Here is a 20050-nt window from a genome sequence, read left to right as displayed (position 1 = left end):
TATATAGTTGCCCCAGAGCTGAAACACAGACACAGAGCTTTCAGTAATCCTGTTTTATTAGAAAATGCTAACTTCCTAAAGGGTGCCATACAAGCAACTTCAACTATCTTGCTCCAAACATTAAAGATACGATTTTTTACAGAGTCTTACAGATTCTGGGAGGCTGTCCATTCAGTGTATGGAAGCAAGGAAGCATGTAGCCTACACATCTATCAAAGAGGCCACTTCACACTTTCACATTAATGAGTTGATGAGTGTGTAAAACAGTACATACCTGGTGCTACAGCCGCGCTGCCGCTGATGACAGACAGTGACACACCTCCCCTTTAAGAGACTTTCCCTTTAACTTCACCTGAACACACCTGAACTTCCCCTACGGAAGTTTCACTACAGTTGAGGAAAGGAAAAACAATCCAGAAAGAAAAAGACATCCTGTGCTGAAATATGGGTGAGTTAGTACATTGGAAAGTTTTTATACTTTTACTTGAAGTGTTACATGTTTCTTAACCTGTGTAGCGCAGAGAGTTTTAGCTTTTTGACATATTAAATTACTTTCAGCCTGGTTAAGGAATCTCCTTTTCATTATTAAAATAAGACCCGTTGAACACAATAAAGATCAAATGTTTCTTGTAGACGATAACAGCTTGAGAATGAGTGATGTCGTTCTTCTGAGCTCGCTCTCGTGTGATTATTATCTGTCCTGGTTGTTTTCGGCCTCGTTCGCTTTCAGTTACTCGTCTGCGTAGCGATACCAAATGTGACTAAGTTAAATGTCATAGTTTCTGCTAAAGAAATATTTACAGGGTTGATTGTCTGAGGAAATCAACGTCCTTTGACAGCTAATGTATAGTTAGTTGTTTTTATATTGCTTACAAATAGTTTTGCATGACATCTACCATGAAGTCATAGTTACTTTAGTTTGACTGGGTTAATGTTTTTAAATTAGCTTAAACTAGTATTTAACCACTCTTTGCATGTTGACCCACTTATATGTTCCTAAAACCACCATAAGCTTGTATGTTACCCTGTCCAAGATAGTCTACAAACACTGACTAGAAACAAGCTAGCTACCGTTGTAAACTAGATTTTCTGTCAGGTTTATCTGTGAACTTGACAAAAAAATAGCACCATTTAACTAGTTATTAACTTTTAAGAGTGATACTAGATTATTTTTACTTGTTTATTTATTATCAGGGAATATGATAATGTATGATAAACTTGTGGTTCAGACAGTAGGCTGAAGTTAGAGTCTCTGTAAGTTCTTGCTCTGCTAATCTGCTAATAACTTATTCTCCTTCTAATGTATTACTTATTGGTTTCAGTAGGAGATGCTCATTCACAAAATTTAAACCTCTTACAAAAATTTCTCAGACAGACTGTAGCCAGCTTCTCCAATTCTTTCATTGCCAGAATTTCTGATTTTTAATTTTTCAGGGACAAAGGGCCCTCCTGGACCAGAAAAGGTGCTCAAAATTCCCGAATGGGTAGCAGATGTGGACAAGATAACAAAGATTGTGAACAGCACTGAGGAGGAGAACAAAGAAGAAATGATCAAATCTGCAAGTATGGAACCCAGTACCCTACAGTGGCCTGAGAATAAAGCTGAACCACAGATTCAGATGCCAGTCAAGGTTGGGGAGAGCAACAAGTGTGAAATCAGATTGCATCTCACTCCACGGTGGAGTGAGCCGGACCGGAGTGAGAGGGAGGAGTTTTTGCTTAAGGAGATGGATACAGGGAAAGAGAGTTTTTCTGACTCTGAGCTGAAAAAACGGAGTGAAAAGCACCGGCTCGGAGATAGAGGTGGAGGAGGTGAACATTGATGCCAGAGAATGCAGCCCGAGTCTTCAGCCCCAGCATCTCCATCCTGCGCTCCACTAGCAAGCAGGAGACTGCAGACCACTTGAGAGATGATGAAGAAGAGAAAAGTCCCTTCATGGGGACACATGGGACACATGGAACACCACTAGAAGACTATTACCAAGGACTGGTCCGTCACATCAAAATCACGCTGCTGTAAGTTCAGATTAAAATAGTTGCATCATTATCAACTGATAATATAGAATTTATTGGTATAGGCTGATATACATTCATGTAGCTCAAACAGCAGAGTATGGCTCTACCAACACCAAGATCATGGGCTCAATTACCAGGGAATGCATAAACTGATAAATGTATACCTTGAATGGAACGTAAGCAGCTTTCGTTAAAAGCGTCTGTGAAAGTAAAAATGATGTTGGTTATTTAACTGCGCATACTCATTTCCCCTGTTTTTGCATGTAGATTACCTTTGTCGTTATCTTCTGCTCACTTAATGTTCAATGTTCAATTTATGTTTAAAGCACATTTAAAACCACTTTATTTGTCCAAAGTGCTGTACATAAAGCATAAATCTAATTACAGCATTTAAAAAATACACAGACCTAATCTCTACATTAGCACTGCATATGGTGGCTTCAACATAACAGTAAAGTCCATATAAGCTTAAAATGACTGAATCACCTATCATTAAAAGCACTGGAGAAAATATGTGTTTTTAACAGAAATTAAAATTCAGACACTGTAGAAGCAGTTCTGATAGATAGAGGCAGATTGTTTCATAATTTGGGAGCAGCAACAGAGAAAGCTCCATCTCCCCTACATTTTAGTCTAGTTCTGGGAGCCCACGACATATTTGTAGTCTGAGATCTGAGTGATCTGACAGGATTGTGAACAGTAAGCAACTCTTAAAAGATATTGAGGATTTACAGCTTTGAACACAAAGCTAAATTTTAAACTCAATAAGGTACTGGAATGGTAACCAGTGCAGCGGGTGTAAGATAAGTGTAATATGAATCCGTTTGCGCCTGTCCGTGTTCAAACAGGCAGCCACATTTTGAACCAACTGAAGTCGATGTATAGATGAGAACGGCAAGCCATAGTAAAGCTAGTTACAATAATCGAGTCGTGAAGAGATGAAAGTATGTATTACAGTCTCAGAACTCTTCCTGCTCCGGTAGTGTTTAACCTTGGCGAATCTACGAAGATGGTAAAGTCTGGAGCTCACAGTGGCATTCATTTGTTTATCTAACTTTAGTTCGCAGTCAGGTATAAAACCTGGAATTTTTAGCATTGTGGACTTGATATGGGGTGAGAGCCCAAATCAGTTGTGCTCAAGTCAGTTTTGCCATTTGATCTGAAACAAAACATCTTCTGTTTTGTCATTATTTAGATATAGAAAGTTATTTGTAAGCCACATTTTCAGTTCAAGGAGACGGGCAATTCATTGATTTGTAGCAGAAATATCATCACGTTTAAGTGGTATGTAGAGCTGAGTACTGTCAGCATAGCAGTGATATTATACACCAAATCTCCTATATATTGATCGCATGGGTAACAGTGAAAACATATCGGTGCCGAGATTGATCCCTGGAGAACACCACTTGTAGAATGCACTACAGAAGAGGAGTAGCTACTTGCCTTTACTCACTAAAAGTACAGTGCCCCTAATACCAATGCAATGCTCCAACCTCAAGAGACCGTGGTCAACAAAATCAAATGCTGAACTAAGGTCTAAAAGCACTAAAGCCATAATATTGCCCACATCAGTTGTAATTAAAATATAATTAAAAACCTCCAAGAGGGCAGACTTTTTTCTGTGCAAACCTTTAAAACCAGACTGAAAAACTTTAGAAATACCACTAATAATCAAGTGGTTTTGAAATAGAAAAATTAAAAATTCTTACATTTTTGATAGAAACGGGAGATAGGAAATTGGTCTAAAATCAAGTGAAGGCTTCTTACATATAGGGTATACAAACGCTTATTTAAAACAATCTAGTACTACCCCTGTTAAAAGACAACTGTTTATAATAGTCACTATGTCTGCAGAGAAACTAAATCAACTTCACTCAACTGAGCATTGGATAAAAACATTTACCATAATAGCTAATTGAGCCTTAAATACTTGAGGAAAATTTCACACATTAAAGAAAAAAAGCACTGGGGGCGATTTAACTCAGAATCGATGCCTGAGAATCATGTTCTGGATAAATAAAAAATTTTGCCAATGATTTCTGACAAATGTTCGCCTTAAAAGCTGCCTTAGCCACCTTTTGAAATGTGCACAATGAGTCCCTCAGCATTTCATAGGACACTTGATTCCCATATTTCTACCACCCGTGGTCACATTGCCGACATTGCTGTCTAAGCACTCGGACATCACTATTGATCCATGGCTGTGATTTGTGCTTCAAACGAATAAGCTTGAGCGGTGCAATAAGGTTTAAAATATTATAACACTTGTTATAAAAAATTTAAAAATTCACCTGATCCTCTAAATCATGTTAGTGATGACAGGATCTGAAGCAAGAGGTTATATAAAACAGAGATTTGGTCCTTCAAGTTCAGGAGAGATTTTGTACCCGTCAAAGACAAAAACGATAATGAGAAAAGGAATTAGTTTAAGCAGATCCTGATTTAGGTAGGCAGCCATGAAAGCCAGTTGGAGGAAGTAAAGGAGAAAGTGTTCATGTTTTTTTTTTTTATCTTTAAAAAACTAAAATTATTCCTGTTGAATGTAATATTTAGCAAATCTTAAATTAACATTGATTTTCATACTGTACATTATAATATTGTGATCGGTAAATTCACTTTTATAATTCAGCGTTTTTAAAATAATAGATTTTAGTTTAGTTTTTTAATAATGCATTTACACACAATAGTATATCATTTTAATATCTGTGCATCCCTAACATTTAATAATTTTATGTAAAATCTCACAAACCAAATTGAAAAATCATTTTAAATCAATTATTATTGTTATTTAAATAAGACCTTTTGCAAACTTGTGTGCAATCTATTTTTCCTTCAGGATTGCAAATTGTATATTGAAAAATGAACAAAAAAACACAAATTTCCACAAAAATATTAAGCAGCACAACTGTTTTCTTCAATGGTGAATGCAAGTGTTTTTTGTTTTTTTTGTTCGTTTTTTTTTTGTTTTTTACAAAATCATGAAAAATGTATCTCTTTCTCTTTTTCAGGTAGCTTTGGCGGATCTTGTCGTGATGCTCTTAAACTGGGTGCATCTATGTTCACTTCTGCCCTGATCTTCCCCTTGCTGGTATGGGGTGGTTATGTCTTTCTTCCCTTTGATGCCCCTCTGCTTGACAGCGCCCCCCTACGGCTGGTCTACACACTGCGCTGCTCTGTTTTTGCAGTCATACCTATTGTCCTCGGTAAGCAGTACCCAGATGAATATGAGTCTGTTTTGACTCTGAGAGATTCATTTTTGTTAGATACACTATATCTTTGTGTTCATTCAGTGCTGAATCATTCAATCAAAAAGAGCTGTTTGGAAACGGTTATTTTGTTTTTTCTTTCCACTCTTAGGTATGTTGGTACTAGGTGTGTCCCGTCTGAGGTATCGCTCCTTGAAGCCACGGTTTGAGGGGGAGGGAGAAATTAAGCAGGTGGCAGTTCACCAGCGTTATGTGGAAGACTCAGTCTCGCTCTTTCTCCTTTACTTCCTCCAACTGGCTGTCATGGCTGCCTACCTAAATCAGAATCTGCTCAAACTAATTCCTCTTCTCACCATCATTTTTGCCTTTGGCAGGTACAAAATCCTTCCTGAATTTGGAGGACCAAATCTCTGATTTAGAAAGGGCCACAAAATTGGCACTGATTAGTAGGAGTGTAACACTTATGTCACAATTCAATGTGATAAACAAGACCAAAATAGAGTTAAAATGTAAGTTGTACACTGAAATAAAATATAAAAACTTTTTTTAGCTAGTTGCCAAGGCAACATTTCTCATAGCAAAATAACAAAAACTTAAGGGGAAATAGAAATTATCAAGAATATAGACATAACAACTTTAAGCTTCCAGGTTTACCGCATTTAAGTGCTCTTTGTATGTGCATTGACCAATGATTATATCTATATAAAAGCCTGAATTAAATATGTCTGAGCTTAAATTTTTTGGGTGATTAGACACAATGCATATTGTTGCTATCCATGTTATATTTTTGTATTGTTATATATTGTGGCATAATATATTGTTACAACCTTAGCGATTCATTCATTTATTTTGTCATTTTATCATGTTTTTATGTTTCGATATGTTTTTCGTTTTGTTTGTTTTGTTACTTTTTTTATTTTCTGAAATAATAAACTTAGTTTATTCATAGGTTTAAATTAGATTTTGAATTCCAGATATTCAATGTGTACTAACAATACTTTTTTTTAATGACTTTTATGTATTTTTGTTTTGTGTCTTTGTGCATCACAGATTACTGTACTGGGTCGCAGCAGCTTGTGACAGCAGTGTGAGAGGTGTTGGCTTTGGGTTTTCGTTTCTGCCAATGCTGGTTATGCTGGTGGCCAACCTCTACTTCATCTTCCTCTCTGAATCTGCAGGCTCCATCTTTGCCCCAGACATCCCAGAACCACCTGTTCCTTCAACAAAACAGCGGTTCTGGGGCTAAACATGCCACATCTGACACCTCTGCTACTGCCAAATGTAGACCAGATCTCTTTAGGCTTAGAGCCAGCTTAAATAGGACTATAAGACATTTCTGAGAATGTTTAATCCGATTTATTTTTCCCTTCCTTTTCTTTACTTTCCTGAGTACTTTTATATCATGACCAGGTGGGTTGAAATTGAAAGAACTCCAGTCAAAGGAAAGAGAGGAGGGGTAGAACAAAGGAGGGATTTTTTTTCCTCGAACTAACTTATAAATAGAAGTTGTGTACTGAAACTTTAGACATTAAACTACAAATTAAAATGAACAACCCTTTATTGCACCAAACACAAAACCAAAGCTCAAAAGAGCTCCAAATATACTGTTTTCATCTCATCTATTTTAAGAAGAGAATGTCAACAAGAAGAAAACAAATATCCAATTATTTATTCCAATATATTTTTTTTATATATATTTTTTTTTTTGGAGTCAGGCATTTATTGCTTATTCAAGTCTTTATTGTTTGGTGTGTGAAGGTAGTGGCCTGCCCAAACTTGTCATTTTCCACAACCACTCCTACATCTCTTTGGTAATTTAAGGACAATATGACGTTTACTGTGTGCTAAGTGGAGACATATATTTTAGCAGATATATTTAAATATATGACTTCAGTAATCAAATTAGAAGATCTCTAAATTAAATACTAATCAAAGTTGTAAAGAGATATACGAAAACTGTAGCCAAGTGCAATTGAATGTGTTAAGATGGAATTAATTTCTATTTGTTATATTTGCATAAACATTTTGAACAAATCAAATATTTCTGTCAATGGCTGTTTTTGTGCATAAACTGAATGTAAAAAACGCTGGTCATCGCATACAGTGGTGGTCGTTTCGAACCAGTTCAACAAGTTTATTTTTTGTCGGAGGGCAAAAAATATTTCCTACTACCTGCTGTCATTTGATAGCTCGAAAACATGGAAGGTTGACGGCAAACCACCAGCAGTTTTAATAATAATACTTTTGTATCATATACGGAGGCAGAATGACATCTCAAGGCCGCAGGAAACACAGCGCTTGTCTGTTTCGAAAGCTGAGGAGAAACTTGTGCAGCGGTAAGAAGACCGACGATGACATAACTTGAGTTATTATTGTTTAATTCATGCAAGCAATTAAACCCCACAAAACTTAAAAACAATAACCTAGAAATTTTACATTAACATATGGTCGTTGTGTCCTTGAAGACACGACGTAAAGGCCGTATACGAGACATTTATCGTATGTCTGCTTTGGCCCTCATCAAGTATTAAAATGTACCTAACGATTTTGACCCTTGAGTGTGTTAAGTTGTGTTTTACTGAATTGATTGGGAGTAATTTTATGTTTGTTTGTTGTTGTTGTTGTTTTGTGCCAGCTGCCTCTCGGAAGCTGCAAATCAAGTTAGTAATACCACTTGTTTTATCATTATCAACCACACTGCACAGACTCGACGAGCCCGCTCGTGCCCACTGGAGGCCAATGGAGAACATTAGAAAGCCCGCCTCAGGCAGGAGCCTCTGGGTCAAACTGCGGGATCAACAGAGCCTTCAGCGTCGAGACCTTCTCGAGACCCCCTCAGTCTGATTCCCACCTGCAAGATGAGCTCTCAGGTCAGCTTCAATCTAAAATGAACTTAGTTGCAACAACTAGCAGTTTAATAGATATAGGCCTACCACAGCAAACATCTTAAAAGGTGCCCTTTGCCCTGTATGCCTAGATAAAGCTTTAAATAATTTTATAAAGTATCTATTGAGTAGGCTACATCTAATACAACGTCTAATGTTTATAATTATATTTATAAATGGAGAGAGTGGCTTTTTCCCCCCAGAGCAAATCATATCAAATCAAAAAATTTTTAATTATTTTTAATTAGCTGGAACCAAATGTGATTTTTCAAGTGTGACTATACAGCACCAAAAAGCACATTGTTAGTTATTGCTACGCAATGCATGCATGGTATTAACCTTCTTCTATACATGTTTTGATGACATGATTATTCCACATCATTTTTTTGGTTTATTTGGGAACATTTTATTGATTTTTTTTTTTTTTTTTTTTTAAGACCCCTCACCCCCCCATCCCAAAATATATTTTTGGGTTTAGTTTAGGTCCAACAATTAAACACCTGCCTGTAGATTTCTAGTAATCTTACAAAACATTCATTAGCTGGTTCTGATGTGTTTGATCAGGGTTGGAGCTAACTCTGCAGGACATATCATGCTCAAGTCTGCATATGAAATAAGATTTTACTCCGTGTGAAACTTCAACTTCTGTGAAACAGCATCTTCCATTTTTTTCACACATTATTTGTCCATATTTATTGCCAGTGGGAAATCTGTGGACCCTTGCTTCCTTACTACTTCTCGCACAACGTTCCCATGCCAATTTCTGAACATTGTCTCGTCAACACCTTCATACACACACATCATTTTTATGCACAATTCATGTAATTTTAAATAAGATTACTAAAGCAAAAAAATCTTGCTGCCTTCTCACACCATGTGCTCATGTCTGAAAAGTAAGTCCTGTCTTCAAATGGTGCTTTATAGTGACTCTCACACCTTATTGGACTGTTCTTTGATACTTTTTGAACAGTTTAAGTGGTTGCAATCATTTTAGAAATCATGTACTGAACAATGGACATAATAAAAACTTCCCATTGCTTGAAGGCAATGCTATGCTGTAGAGGGTCAAGTTATTATTAAACCCTTTGTTTTCCCTGCCATCTGAACAGCCATGGACACAGATATGGATCCAACTGGTTCAGGTTATGCAATATCAGATGTTCCAGGACTTTCCTTTAACCAGCAGTGCCGCCTGTCCTCCAGTGATACAATCATGGGTAAGAGATTCTGACCTTGGTTGTGTCAAGTGATTCTTTTACATGCCTGATAAAAAAAAAAAAAAAAAAAAAAATCTAAGTTTTATTTTTTCTTGTTTTTGTCAGAGCTGGACAGTGGCGTGGACCCAGAGACAGGAGAACGAGCCCAGGGGTGACATCCTCATCTCTCTCTCATGAACACAAATCAGTGGCATATTGAAACCCATGACTGATAATCTGGGTAAATTTGAATGTATTTTGTCTCTTGGCAAGGACTGGTGATGGATTCAGTTTTTGTGATTATGACAGATTAGGTCTGCGTGCCATTCAGCACAGCCAAAACTGCAGTTGAACTTCTTTGGTGGTGCTGAAATCCAAAAATTTAATTGTCTTAGCATTCAGAATACTGTTAAATGACAAACCTATACAGACTTAAAGATGAACTGATCACTATGTAATTTATGGGTGGTCCTTCCTTCTAGATTGTTTGAAGTTTAGAAAATCTGAACATTACTGGACTCAAGTATAATATTCTACGGGGGATGCTTTAGAAAGAAAAATTTGTTCTACTTTATTGTTTGTTTTTGAGTGTTATTTTTACAAATATATTTGTATATATTTTGTAAAATGCTGCATTTGACCACAGGAAACATCCTTGAATGGTGTTAAAATGGCACGTCATACTGTTAATGCTAGGTGCCTCAATATGACTTTTTTACAAAATATTTTTAATACAGAAACAGCTGGTAACTTTACAATAAAGGTCTCTACACTAAGATTTACAGCAAAGTTTTGTCCATGTTTTATGTTAGCTAACATTTAATACTCATGTCTACATATACTTAATACATTAATATTTGTATTAATATATGAGGATTCATTAACGAACATTTAGAAATTAAAATTAACTAACATTGAACAGCATTAATGTAGGTTCATACCTAATGCATAAATGTTAACAAAATTAACCTTATTGTAAAGTGGTGCATTTGGGAAAATGGGAGTTGAATTTTGATGCATGTAGACATTTTTGTCAAATACATTTTAAAATGTGGAGTGTTCCGTGTGACTTTTTGGGAGGAATTTGCAAAGGTTAAAGCTTCTGTGAAGAAAATTAATTACATAATCATAGTAAGCTACCAACGTGTTTATATTCAACTTAAGGAGGTTCAGCAAAGGAAAATTTCAACACAACATGGTCTGATATTGAAATTTATCATTGGTAGGCAATACAAAGTAACAATACCAGCAAAATGAAGCACAGAGATTCTAGCACAAGCACAGTCTAATCCAATCCAGAGTCGTTTCATTTGCCAGAGGGGAAAATAAAACGGAAGAAGAGCTTCTGGACTAATGACAACACAAAGCAACAGTGCAAATGGCTTTCTGATCAGAACAATGTGTTGGAGAATGGAGTTTTGCACAAATAAATGCTTGTGTAAATTTGCTATTCATTTGCTGTATTACTGTCCTTTCTAAACTCTTGTTCCTTCATCCTCTGTGTTTTCCTGTTCCTCTACTCCTTGTCCTCCATCGGTGCACCACCTGCCTGATCGTCTCCCTTCTTCTTGTGACCAGAAACAATGTCATCAATGCGCAGTAACAGGATGGCCGTCTAAGAAGAAAATGAGAAAATCCATTAAGTCACAAGAAAAATCACCTCCATCTTCCTCCTGGAGCAGTTTTTTTTTTTTTTTTTTTACCTCAACTGCAGTTTTGTATGTCTGGGCTTTAACTGCCAGCGGTTCCCAAATCCCCAGCTGCTCCATTTCAGCAAGAGTTCCTGTCTCTCCATTGATACCCCATGAGGTATTGCCCTCCTGAGTGTGCTTGGCCTACAATAGAGATGAGAAACACATTAACACATGGCTGCATGATTATGACAAAAAACATTATTGTCGATTATTTACTTGAAATTGTAATTTAGATTAATTACGACTATCATTTACATTGCTGTCGCTTTAAACAGTATAAACATTTTCAATCAATATTTTTATATGAAAATAAACAGGCTGTAAAAACTGAAACCATGGTATTATGCCTCAAACATCAACTCTACTTTGGATTGTATACTTTAAAAAAGAAGAAAAAAAAAAACATTTGCATGGTAAAATGTTACTTAAGAACTAAAATTAAAACAATAGAAAACCACTTAAGATAATGCGTAAAAAGAAAAAAAAACTGATCTTAAGCACGCAGAATAACATGCTGCTTTGAAAGATCAAGTAATTTAAATCACAATTACAAATTCAATTACTTGTGCAGCGCAGCCATACATTTACGTCAACTGAAATGTAAGTTACTCAAGAGAAGTAACAAAAAACTGAAATAAAAATACAAGAACTGTGCTTTTGGATCAACTTACCCTAAGGGAAGTGAGCACACGTATTGCGGAGGCTCCACAGTTCTGGATGAGTGTACGTGGGATGACCTCCAGGGCCTGAGCCACGGCGCGGTATGGCCACTGCTCTACACCAGTCTGCGCTCGGGAACGCTCCGTCAGCCGATGGGACACCTCCATCTCCACTGCTCCACCGCCTGGCAACAGATGCGGGTCCAACAGGACATTACGGCACACCTGCATGGCATCCTGCAGGTTTCGCTCCACTTCCTGAGAAAGATCATCAGTCAAACAGTGACAAGTCAATTAACGTGCAAAATCCCCTGATACCAGACAACTCTGGCTGAGCTGATCAAACATTCAACAAATGGCCTGCTGAATTATCTCACTGTAGAGACCTTTTCGAGAGGCTTAATAATGATTAAAAAAAACATTCTCACTAATCTTCCACTAATTTTTAACAGTGGCCCCAGTCTCTATCTCCTTGGTTCCCTCTTCCAGCTTTTTCTCACCGCTAAGATCTCCTTGCTGGCTCCTCTAAGCAGAATGGTACAGGCTTTGGGGTCTTTGCACTCGGTCACAAAGGCGAAATACTCATCACCGATCTTCTTCACTTCAAATAGGCCAGCTCCTGTACCCACATCCTCTTCACGGAGCTCATCTGTTCTACTGGCAATACGTGCACCACATGCTCTGAGAGAGACAAAGCAGAAGTAGAGAGTACAAGTATTGCCATTGTTAACTTATAACAACTTTATGTAATTAAAAATGCTTAATAAAAACCTTGTTATATATATATTTTTTTCAACTGAAATGTTTAATTACTAAAACTTCTAAACTAAAAAGATACACAAAAATAAAAATGACAAGCACACAAAACTACTACAACTTACATTATATAAATAAAAAATAAAAGCTTATTTAAAACTTAATAAAAAACTATAATATTATATAAATACTAATAAAAAATCAAATTGTAAACCATTTTGCCAAATTCATTAAAAAGAAACATCATTCTTAAAATGTTTGTCACTCACAAATCAAACATCATTAATCTACACACGCAATATCTAAGCAACTCAACTAGGCATACAAAAAATACAAATTTATATCCACTAAAGACATGCCACGATTAACATTTTAAGATTAATAAATTCTAAATTTCCTATTATTTCCAGGTTTCCCAAAGGCTGTGGGAACCTTGGAATTATAAAAAAAACTTCTGCATTTTGTGCATGCACGCCTGGCAAAATAACCACTGATGCAATCAACTACACAACAAAAATTCATGAAAAACAATTCATCAATGTGTTGACAAAAGCACATATTTCTACACCTTGCAATACGGTTGTTGTCCGTCTTCCTGACACGACGGATTGCAGTGATGTTTGCTTTCATCAGATAGTGCTGAGCCAGATCTAGAGAGATCACAATTTAATACAACTCACATGATCTTAAAAAAAAAAAAAAGAAAAAAGACCACCATTGCTTCTCAAACACATGACTGCATAAGTGCTCATTTTTACCAGAGATGCCCTTTTCAGTGAAGATCAGGTCAGGTTTGAGACGAATAATGTCTTCACAGATCTGCTGGATGTACTCTTCCTCCATCTGCAGAATCCGGGCAAAGTCTTCCTCACGAGTGATCTCAATATCAGTCTGAGAGGAGCGAGAGGACAAAGGTCAGTGTTTTAGATGCAAGGCAGTCAGAGGAAGATTCTGGATTCAGACAACACCTTACCTGACTCTCACCCTTCTTGTACTCCAGAGAGCAGTCCAGCAAAACAATTCTGGGGTTCTTGATGAGTCTTCGCATACGGGGATGAGTTACATCCTTATTTACCATCACCCCCTTCAGCACACATGAGTCCTCAATGAAGCCACCAGGAACCTATTCACACACAAAAAGTGCAATTAGGTATTGCTTAACATTTAATCTGTTTAAAGACAACTTGAACTGCAGGTCTTAATTTTATCCAATGAGAATAAACTGGATCATGTATTTTTTATACTGGTTAGTATTATCCAATAGTCCACAAAACTGTCCAAAAAAAAATTTTTTTTTATCATATCCATGGCCGAGAGAGCTCAACGCGCTGCAACTTAAAACACATGCTAGTAAAAAAATTTTTAAAAACATCAGCAAATTCAGAAAACACCATCAGTTTGCCAACATGTGTGCTTTAAATGGTCAAACTGATGAAGGTGTTTTCTTCATCTGCAAGTGTTTTTTTTTTTTATTAGTAAGCTCTCAGCCATCGTACTTATCTTTAATCATAATAAAATGACTTGCATTTTATTAGATATCTGGGAAAAACATTCTGGAATTACAATTAAAACTTAAATTGTGTACATAGATCGCAATACTAAGGGTAACACTTTTTTTTAAGGTGTCCTTGTTACACGTACTAGCAATTAATCATTCATAATTAAGTGCAAGCAACCCTAAACCGAAACCCAATCACATAAAAAGTACATGTAGTTAATTAATATTACACAGTACTTAAATGAATATTTACAGTGTAAAAAGGACACTTTCAAATAAAGTGTAACCAAACTAAATAAGATTATATACAGTTTATTGAATTTCAGGAAGGGGTGCTCCGATTAGGATTTTTGAGGCCGATCACCAATCACAGATAGCTGTAACTGTCGATCTGATCACCGATGCTTATCTTTTTAGAACCTCCATTTTATCATGTAGAATTATTTATAATGGTAATCCAATCAAGATTTTTTAGACATTTATTCAGGGCCTGAATTTCATTTTTGAAAATTAATTTCTCCCTTAGGTGACTCTTGTGAGAGGATTTTTTTTAGGGGTGGAGGGTATATATGTAAATATACATTTATCTCACCTAAATGTTTGATCATGCACTGTATTTTTGTTTTAACAATAGTATATATATATATATATATACACATACATACATACATACATACATACATACATATACATATATATTTTTATTATTATTTTTTTTTTTAAAGGTCCCCTGAAGTGCTTTAAACAAGTAGAATTATTCTATATGGTGACGCCTTTTTAAAATAGCCAATAGTGTTATGACCATGTCTGCTCGGTTAAGCCGCATTTGACAGCCATAGTCTAATAGATTACCCCCTAGATTCAATATGAAACTCTTAGTAAAACAAAATAGTGGACATAATCCTGCTGAGCCGTTGCAGTTGTAAAAGTTTTTCTTAAATGCCTACTCGCGCATATGATCGGCTCCGTGCGATCGCTTCTCTGGACCAAGCAGCAACCTTCCACACCCTCTCTTGAAAGCAACACAGAAGTGACTAAAACTGCAATTCATCGACTGGAAGCTGGCTCCAAAAAGGGAGTCAATCCGGTGACACGTTGCCAAGATGGCTGGTCTCAGCCAGCTCTTTAACATTTACAGCTATATTGCAGCAGGCAGGTGCTTCAGATTATAGAGAAGTTGATTGTTCAGAAGATTTGATGAGGTGAAGTATGAGGTTACGTCAAATTTGTTGAGCTGTTTTGGCAGTAGAGCTACTGGCTTTGAATGCTTATATCTTCTAAGATGCGAATTTTGTCACCGTTTTGGAGCACACTGCCTTATACATAACCTTAAGACTAACATATTGATGCTCACGACCGAAAAAATAACTTTGCTAAAGCTATAACAAAAATGTTAAATTAAAACTTACAACTGACACAAAAGTGCTCTTTTCCTTTATCTGTTGGCTGTGAAATACAGTAGACTTTAAATGTAGCATTTATGGTGCAATTACTACATGCATGTCAATGCATGTTCATGTTTACTGCAAACAATGCACTGTTACTTTAATTCAGTGCAAGCTGCGCAGCAAAAAAATAGACTCAGTGCGGAAACTATCTCTGCACTGCTGCAGACGCACCGCTCTTAAACCCACTGCCAGACTGCAACCATGTGTACAATATGAACACTTTAATCCATTAACATGAGCACGGAAAAAATATGCACCACATACGCACAAAAAAAAGTAATGCACACATTAATGATTAATGTGAACCTGGCGTTCTTAAGAAAGTGGAAAGTACATGAGTGTTGAATGGTTTAAACACTGGCAAGAATTAAAAAGAAAAAAATGCAATTTATAAACTTTAATGATGATGCAACACTGCCTTGGATAGTGCAAGTGACAATTCCTGTGTCAACTGTGCAGCATGCAGCTCACTTACTATAGTGCAAACACAATGTGATTTGAAACCATTTGCATTTTGAGAGAGAAAGAGAGTGTGCGGTGATTCATTAACGCTGTTACATGTCATGCCAAACCTCTCACGGACAGGCATGGTGTCAAAAGCTTGAGATCGGCCCTTTTAGAGACTGCAATCAATCATCCAAAAGCGATTATCAGCCGACTGTTATCGGGAGCCAATTAATCGGAGCACCCCTAATTTCAGGTTACCTTCAGGAGAAAACATTTTTGAGTCTGTGTCCTACCTTCTCGACTTTGGCATACTTCTTAATGTCGATCTCTTTGCGTCCATTTTCCTCCAGCTCAACAGTACGGACAGCATCTAGAGCAATGTTACAGGCCATGGTGGACCAGCGGCTGAGTGCTTTGGTGTTGATGGCGGAGTTTATTATCTTCAACATCATGTCACGGTTATTCACATCTACTGGAGTGCTATGAGGTGAAGGAAGTAGTAGAAAAACTATAAATATACTGCAGAGCACTGAAGCATCTCAGCCCACTATAGCTAGGCATCCACCTCAATGATCCACTAGGGCTGGGTGGTATATCGAGTTTGTGCAATATATCAATATATTTTTTCCTCAATGAAAATGTTGATGCCCTGTTGTCCTCTCATTAAAATCCAGAACTGTTTCTCTTCTGATTCAGGCCAATTTTTCACTGGAGAAAGCAATGTTATGGATTAGGGATGGGCGACATATCACATGCGATTGTCACGTGCATTTCGTCAGTAAAGCCAGTTCCATGATTAGCAGTAAATCTCCATCACCTGCTTTCAAATGGAGCGGCATTTAATAGAGCCGTAGATCACTGACAAGCTACGCAATATCACGTTTATTATCGATCTTTCGCCCATCCCTATTATGGATAGAAGAGTTGTATTTCATCCAGAAGCATAGGTTTGAAGATTTGTTACAAAATGCAGCTTTTCACTTAACAAGTGTTTTTATCAGCTTTTATCAGCTGGTCAACTGGTGAACAAGTGATATAATGCTCCAAATACATTCTGTTTAAGAAACAAACTAGTCAACAACTCACTTGCGGGTGAGTACATTTTCAGCAAAGTTTAATTTTGGGGTGAACTACTCCTTTATTAACCGATAGCTCACACAGAAGAATTAAACTGGTTGTATGTGTGATTACCTGATGTCTTTGAGTATGTTCAACATGTCATCCAGAGCTTGTCTGTATGCACTAATCACCACGGTAGGATGCATCTGCTGTTCCAGAAAATGCTCAGCCACTGACAGCATCTCACCCGCTGTACACGGAATGACACGTTAGGATATGAGCACTTCAAATGCCATTGAACAAATGTAATAGAATAATAGAAAACTATTATTTTAAGTTGTAATAATATTTCACAATATTACTGTTTTTTTCTGTATTTTTTTATCAAATAAATGCAGGCTTGATGAGCAGAAGAAACTTCTTTCAAAAACATTAAAAAAAGTAATGTTTCCAAACGTTTGGTCTGTACTGTACAAACATTAATTTGGTAAAGGGTTAGTTCAGCAGAGAATGAAAATTAGTCCATCTTCACCTCGAAACATCCTAGGTGTATGTGACTTTCCTCTTTCAGAATAACCCAATTGAAGTTATATAAAAAATTGTCCTAGCTCTTCCAAACCTGTCCAACCCCCGGATCTGTGCAAGGAATGTTTTATTACAGATGTGCAGAGTTTATTTCATGTCTTCTTGCCAACAGACAACCGCTGACCCCATTGAAAGGCATGGAAGAATAAGGACAATTTTTTAATACAACTTTGAATGAATTATTCTGAAAAAAGAAAAACACATACACCTAGGATGCTTCAAGGGTGATTATAAGATGGACAAATTTTCATTCTCGGGTGAACTAACCATGTAATTGTCAAATGAATTTAAATGTAACAGTAAATTATCCTGACAACTTTTATTATTATTAATAATTATTTAATTTTATTAAATCAGAAAAGTTATTATTTAAGAATACATTTAACTTTTTATTCAAAATACACTTAATCCAACAGCAGTGAGAACAAAGATGACCCTCACCCAGAATAATTACAGAGGTGGTCCCATCTCCAACCTCCTCATCCTGTGTGCGGCTAATCTCAATCATGGACTTGGCAGCAGGGTGCTGGACCTGGATCTGAATTCACCAAAAAAAGAGGAGAGAACATTATATCAACATTCAGTAAATCCAAAGCATTCATTTTATTGAACAATTCCGAGTTCATGGTCACCTCTCTCAGAATGGCATTGCCATCATTGGTCATGACGATCCCACCCATTGGATCCAGAAGCATCTGTGCACAGAGGACAAATAATTTCATCATATATCTTTCTGGAGAAGTATCCCTTCTTTCATATTTTCTTACAATAGACAATGCACTAAAATATAAGAGTGGTCTGAAGGTCAGAAACCCACCTTCATCATAGCCCTTGGTCCCAGACATGTCCTGATGATGTCTGCTATGGTCTGAAAAGAGAAGATAAAGCAGCAAGTAAGTGATTTTTGTCTCTTCTGAGATATATATCCAGAGGAAAACAATAATAATAATAAAAATAATAGACCCACCTTAGCTGCAGTGATGTTTCCTATCTGGACCTTCCGTCCAGATTCTCTCTTTATGTTCTGACCTGTTATGAGCAAAAATATTAAAGTTTAATATGATGAACCCCAATTATTTTACGCATTTACAAAACGAACTTATAAAAAAAAAAATAGAATACATAGCAAATGCTAACTGAGAAAATATCAAATATGTTATCCGTCTACGTTACTCTTAAAGAGGAACAGGGTGCAGCTCTGGTCAGCACACCTTCTGTGCCGTTAGCCTGATGCTAACCAATTCATTACTTTAAAATCTCCGTTACACAGATGGCGCATAAAGACAGCACACGACTGAGAACTGAGCAGCGCTAGTTTTATTATAGACTGTGTAACTTTTGGTGCAATGACTTAAATATTACTTTTAAAAAGCAATGTTACGAGGTTGATACAATGACTAATCTGAACACCGACATGAGCTTGTCAGACACGCGAGGCCCCCGTGCCACACTAGTTAGCTTAGCATACTAGCACCTCTGCATGAATAAAACTTATTCAAATTGTTACCGAGTCAAGTGGCCGGTCATATGAAAGCTACACTTGCGCATTTACAGATGGAATAATGAAATAAGCACTCACTAAGCACGAGAACCGGTCGGCCCATCATGTTTGCGGCGTGGTTTAGTTCACCGATACCGGATAACGCGCAAGACGGAGAGAGGAGAGGACGAAAGAGGCGTGGCCAGGCATTCAGGCACACAGTGGACCAATAAGCAAACGAGACGCATTTGACATGCACATATCTCCACGAATCAAAGTAAGTCCAGCAACGCTTGTGGGTGGGTGTAGATCCGAGCAGAACTGAAAGTTCTCGAAAGAATCCCGTGTCGACATGAATGTTTCATTGATAAAGACGTACATTTAACTTACAAATAATTAAACCCTAACTTTCAGATTTACATATAAATATAAAAAAATGTATTATGTTAAACAATTATACTATTATATTATCCAAAAATAGCTTATATATATATATATATATATATATATATATATATATATATATATATATATATATATATATATATATTAACTTATTAAAATAATAATATCAAATATTAAAATGCAATATAAGAATGTATAGCAACTCCTCACGTTACACAATAAAACTTTTTTAATGGAAAAATATTACAGTAAAAACTCTAAAATGGTTAACAAGATTAAATTACCATATAAGGTATTATTAAAATTATATTAAAACTTAAGTTCTAAAACATGAATGTACTTTTAATATTAGTATTGTTCATGAAATACATCTTAAATTATATTGAAATTATATAACTGCTTTAAAAAACAAAGGCTGTTACCATGTAATTATATTATGAATATAAATATGGAACTTTCTGCCTAACTCAATCCGAGCAGCTGAGTCCTTAGCCACCATTTTCTATTCTATCTTTTTTGTATGTGTGTTTATAAATATATAAATAAAAAATATATTTAGGTGCAGGGCTCAAATTGAGGGGGAATGCAGGGATATGGCATCCCCCGGTTTGAAACAAAATACAAAAACCATCCCCCCTAACCATCCCCTAGATTAATAATGTTGTGTATTATGTAAAATTTATTGTGCATATAAAATGTAAAAAACTGGGTTGAAA

The 20050-nt window shown here is 36.4% G+C and overlaps 1 protein-coding gene and 1 pseudogene across 1 annotated transcript; one reads left to right on the top strand and one right to left on the bottom strand.

Annotated features, from left to right (window-relative positions):
• The first annotated feature begins 343 nt into the window (after positions 1 to 343).
• LOC113059831 (transmembrane protein 79-like) lies at positions 344 to 9544 on the top strand (annotated as a pseudogene).
• Positions 9545 to 10502: 958 nt separating this feature from the next.
• Positions 10503 to 19056, bottom strand: LOC113059829 (T-complex protein 1 subunit gamma-like). The gene is made up of 14 exons (XM_026228450.1): positions 19029 to 19056; positions 18417 to 18478; positions 18267 to 18317; positions 18082 to 18144; positions 17891 to 17987; positions 16997 to 17114; positions 16099 to 16285; positions 13386 to 13535; positions 13171 to 13303; positions 12981 to 13062; positions 12157 to 12337; positions 11669 to 11914; positions 11007 to 11138; positions 10503 to 10918 (listed from the first exon to the last, which is right to left on the bottom strand). Exons 1-14 carry the CDS (start codon positions 19054 to 19056, stop codon positions 10820 to 10822), a joined length of 1629 nt encoding a protein of 542 aa, XP_026084235.1. The 3' UTR covers positions 10503 to 10819.
• Between the last annotated feature and the right edge of the window lie 994 nt (positions 19057 to 20050).

This window comes from Carassius auratus, chromosome 41, assembly GCF_003368295.1.
Source record: "Carassius auratus strain Wakin chromosome 41, ASM336829v1, whole genome shotgun sequence".
Taxonomy (NCBI): domain Eukaryota; kingdom Metazoa; phylum Chordata; class Actinopteri; order Cypriniformes; family Cyprinidae; genus Carassius; species Carassius auratus.
Note: the sequence above shows the minus strand (reverse complement) of the source record. Positions and strands in the feature narration are given on the sequence as shown.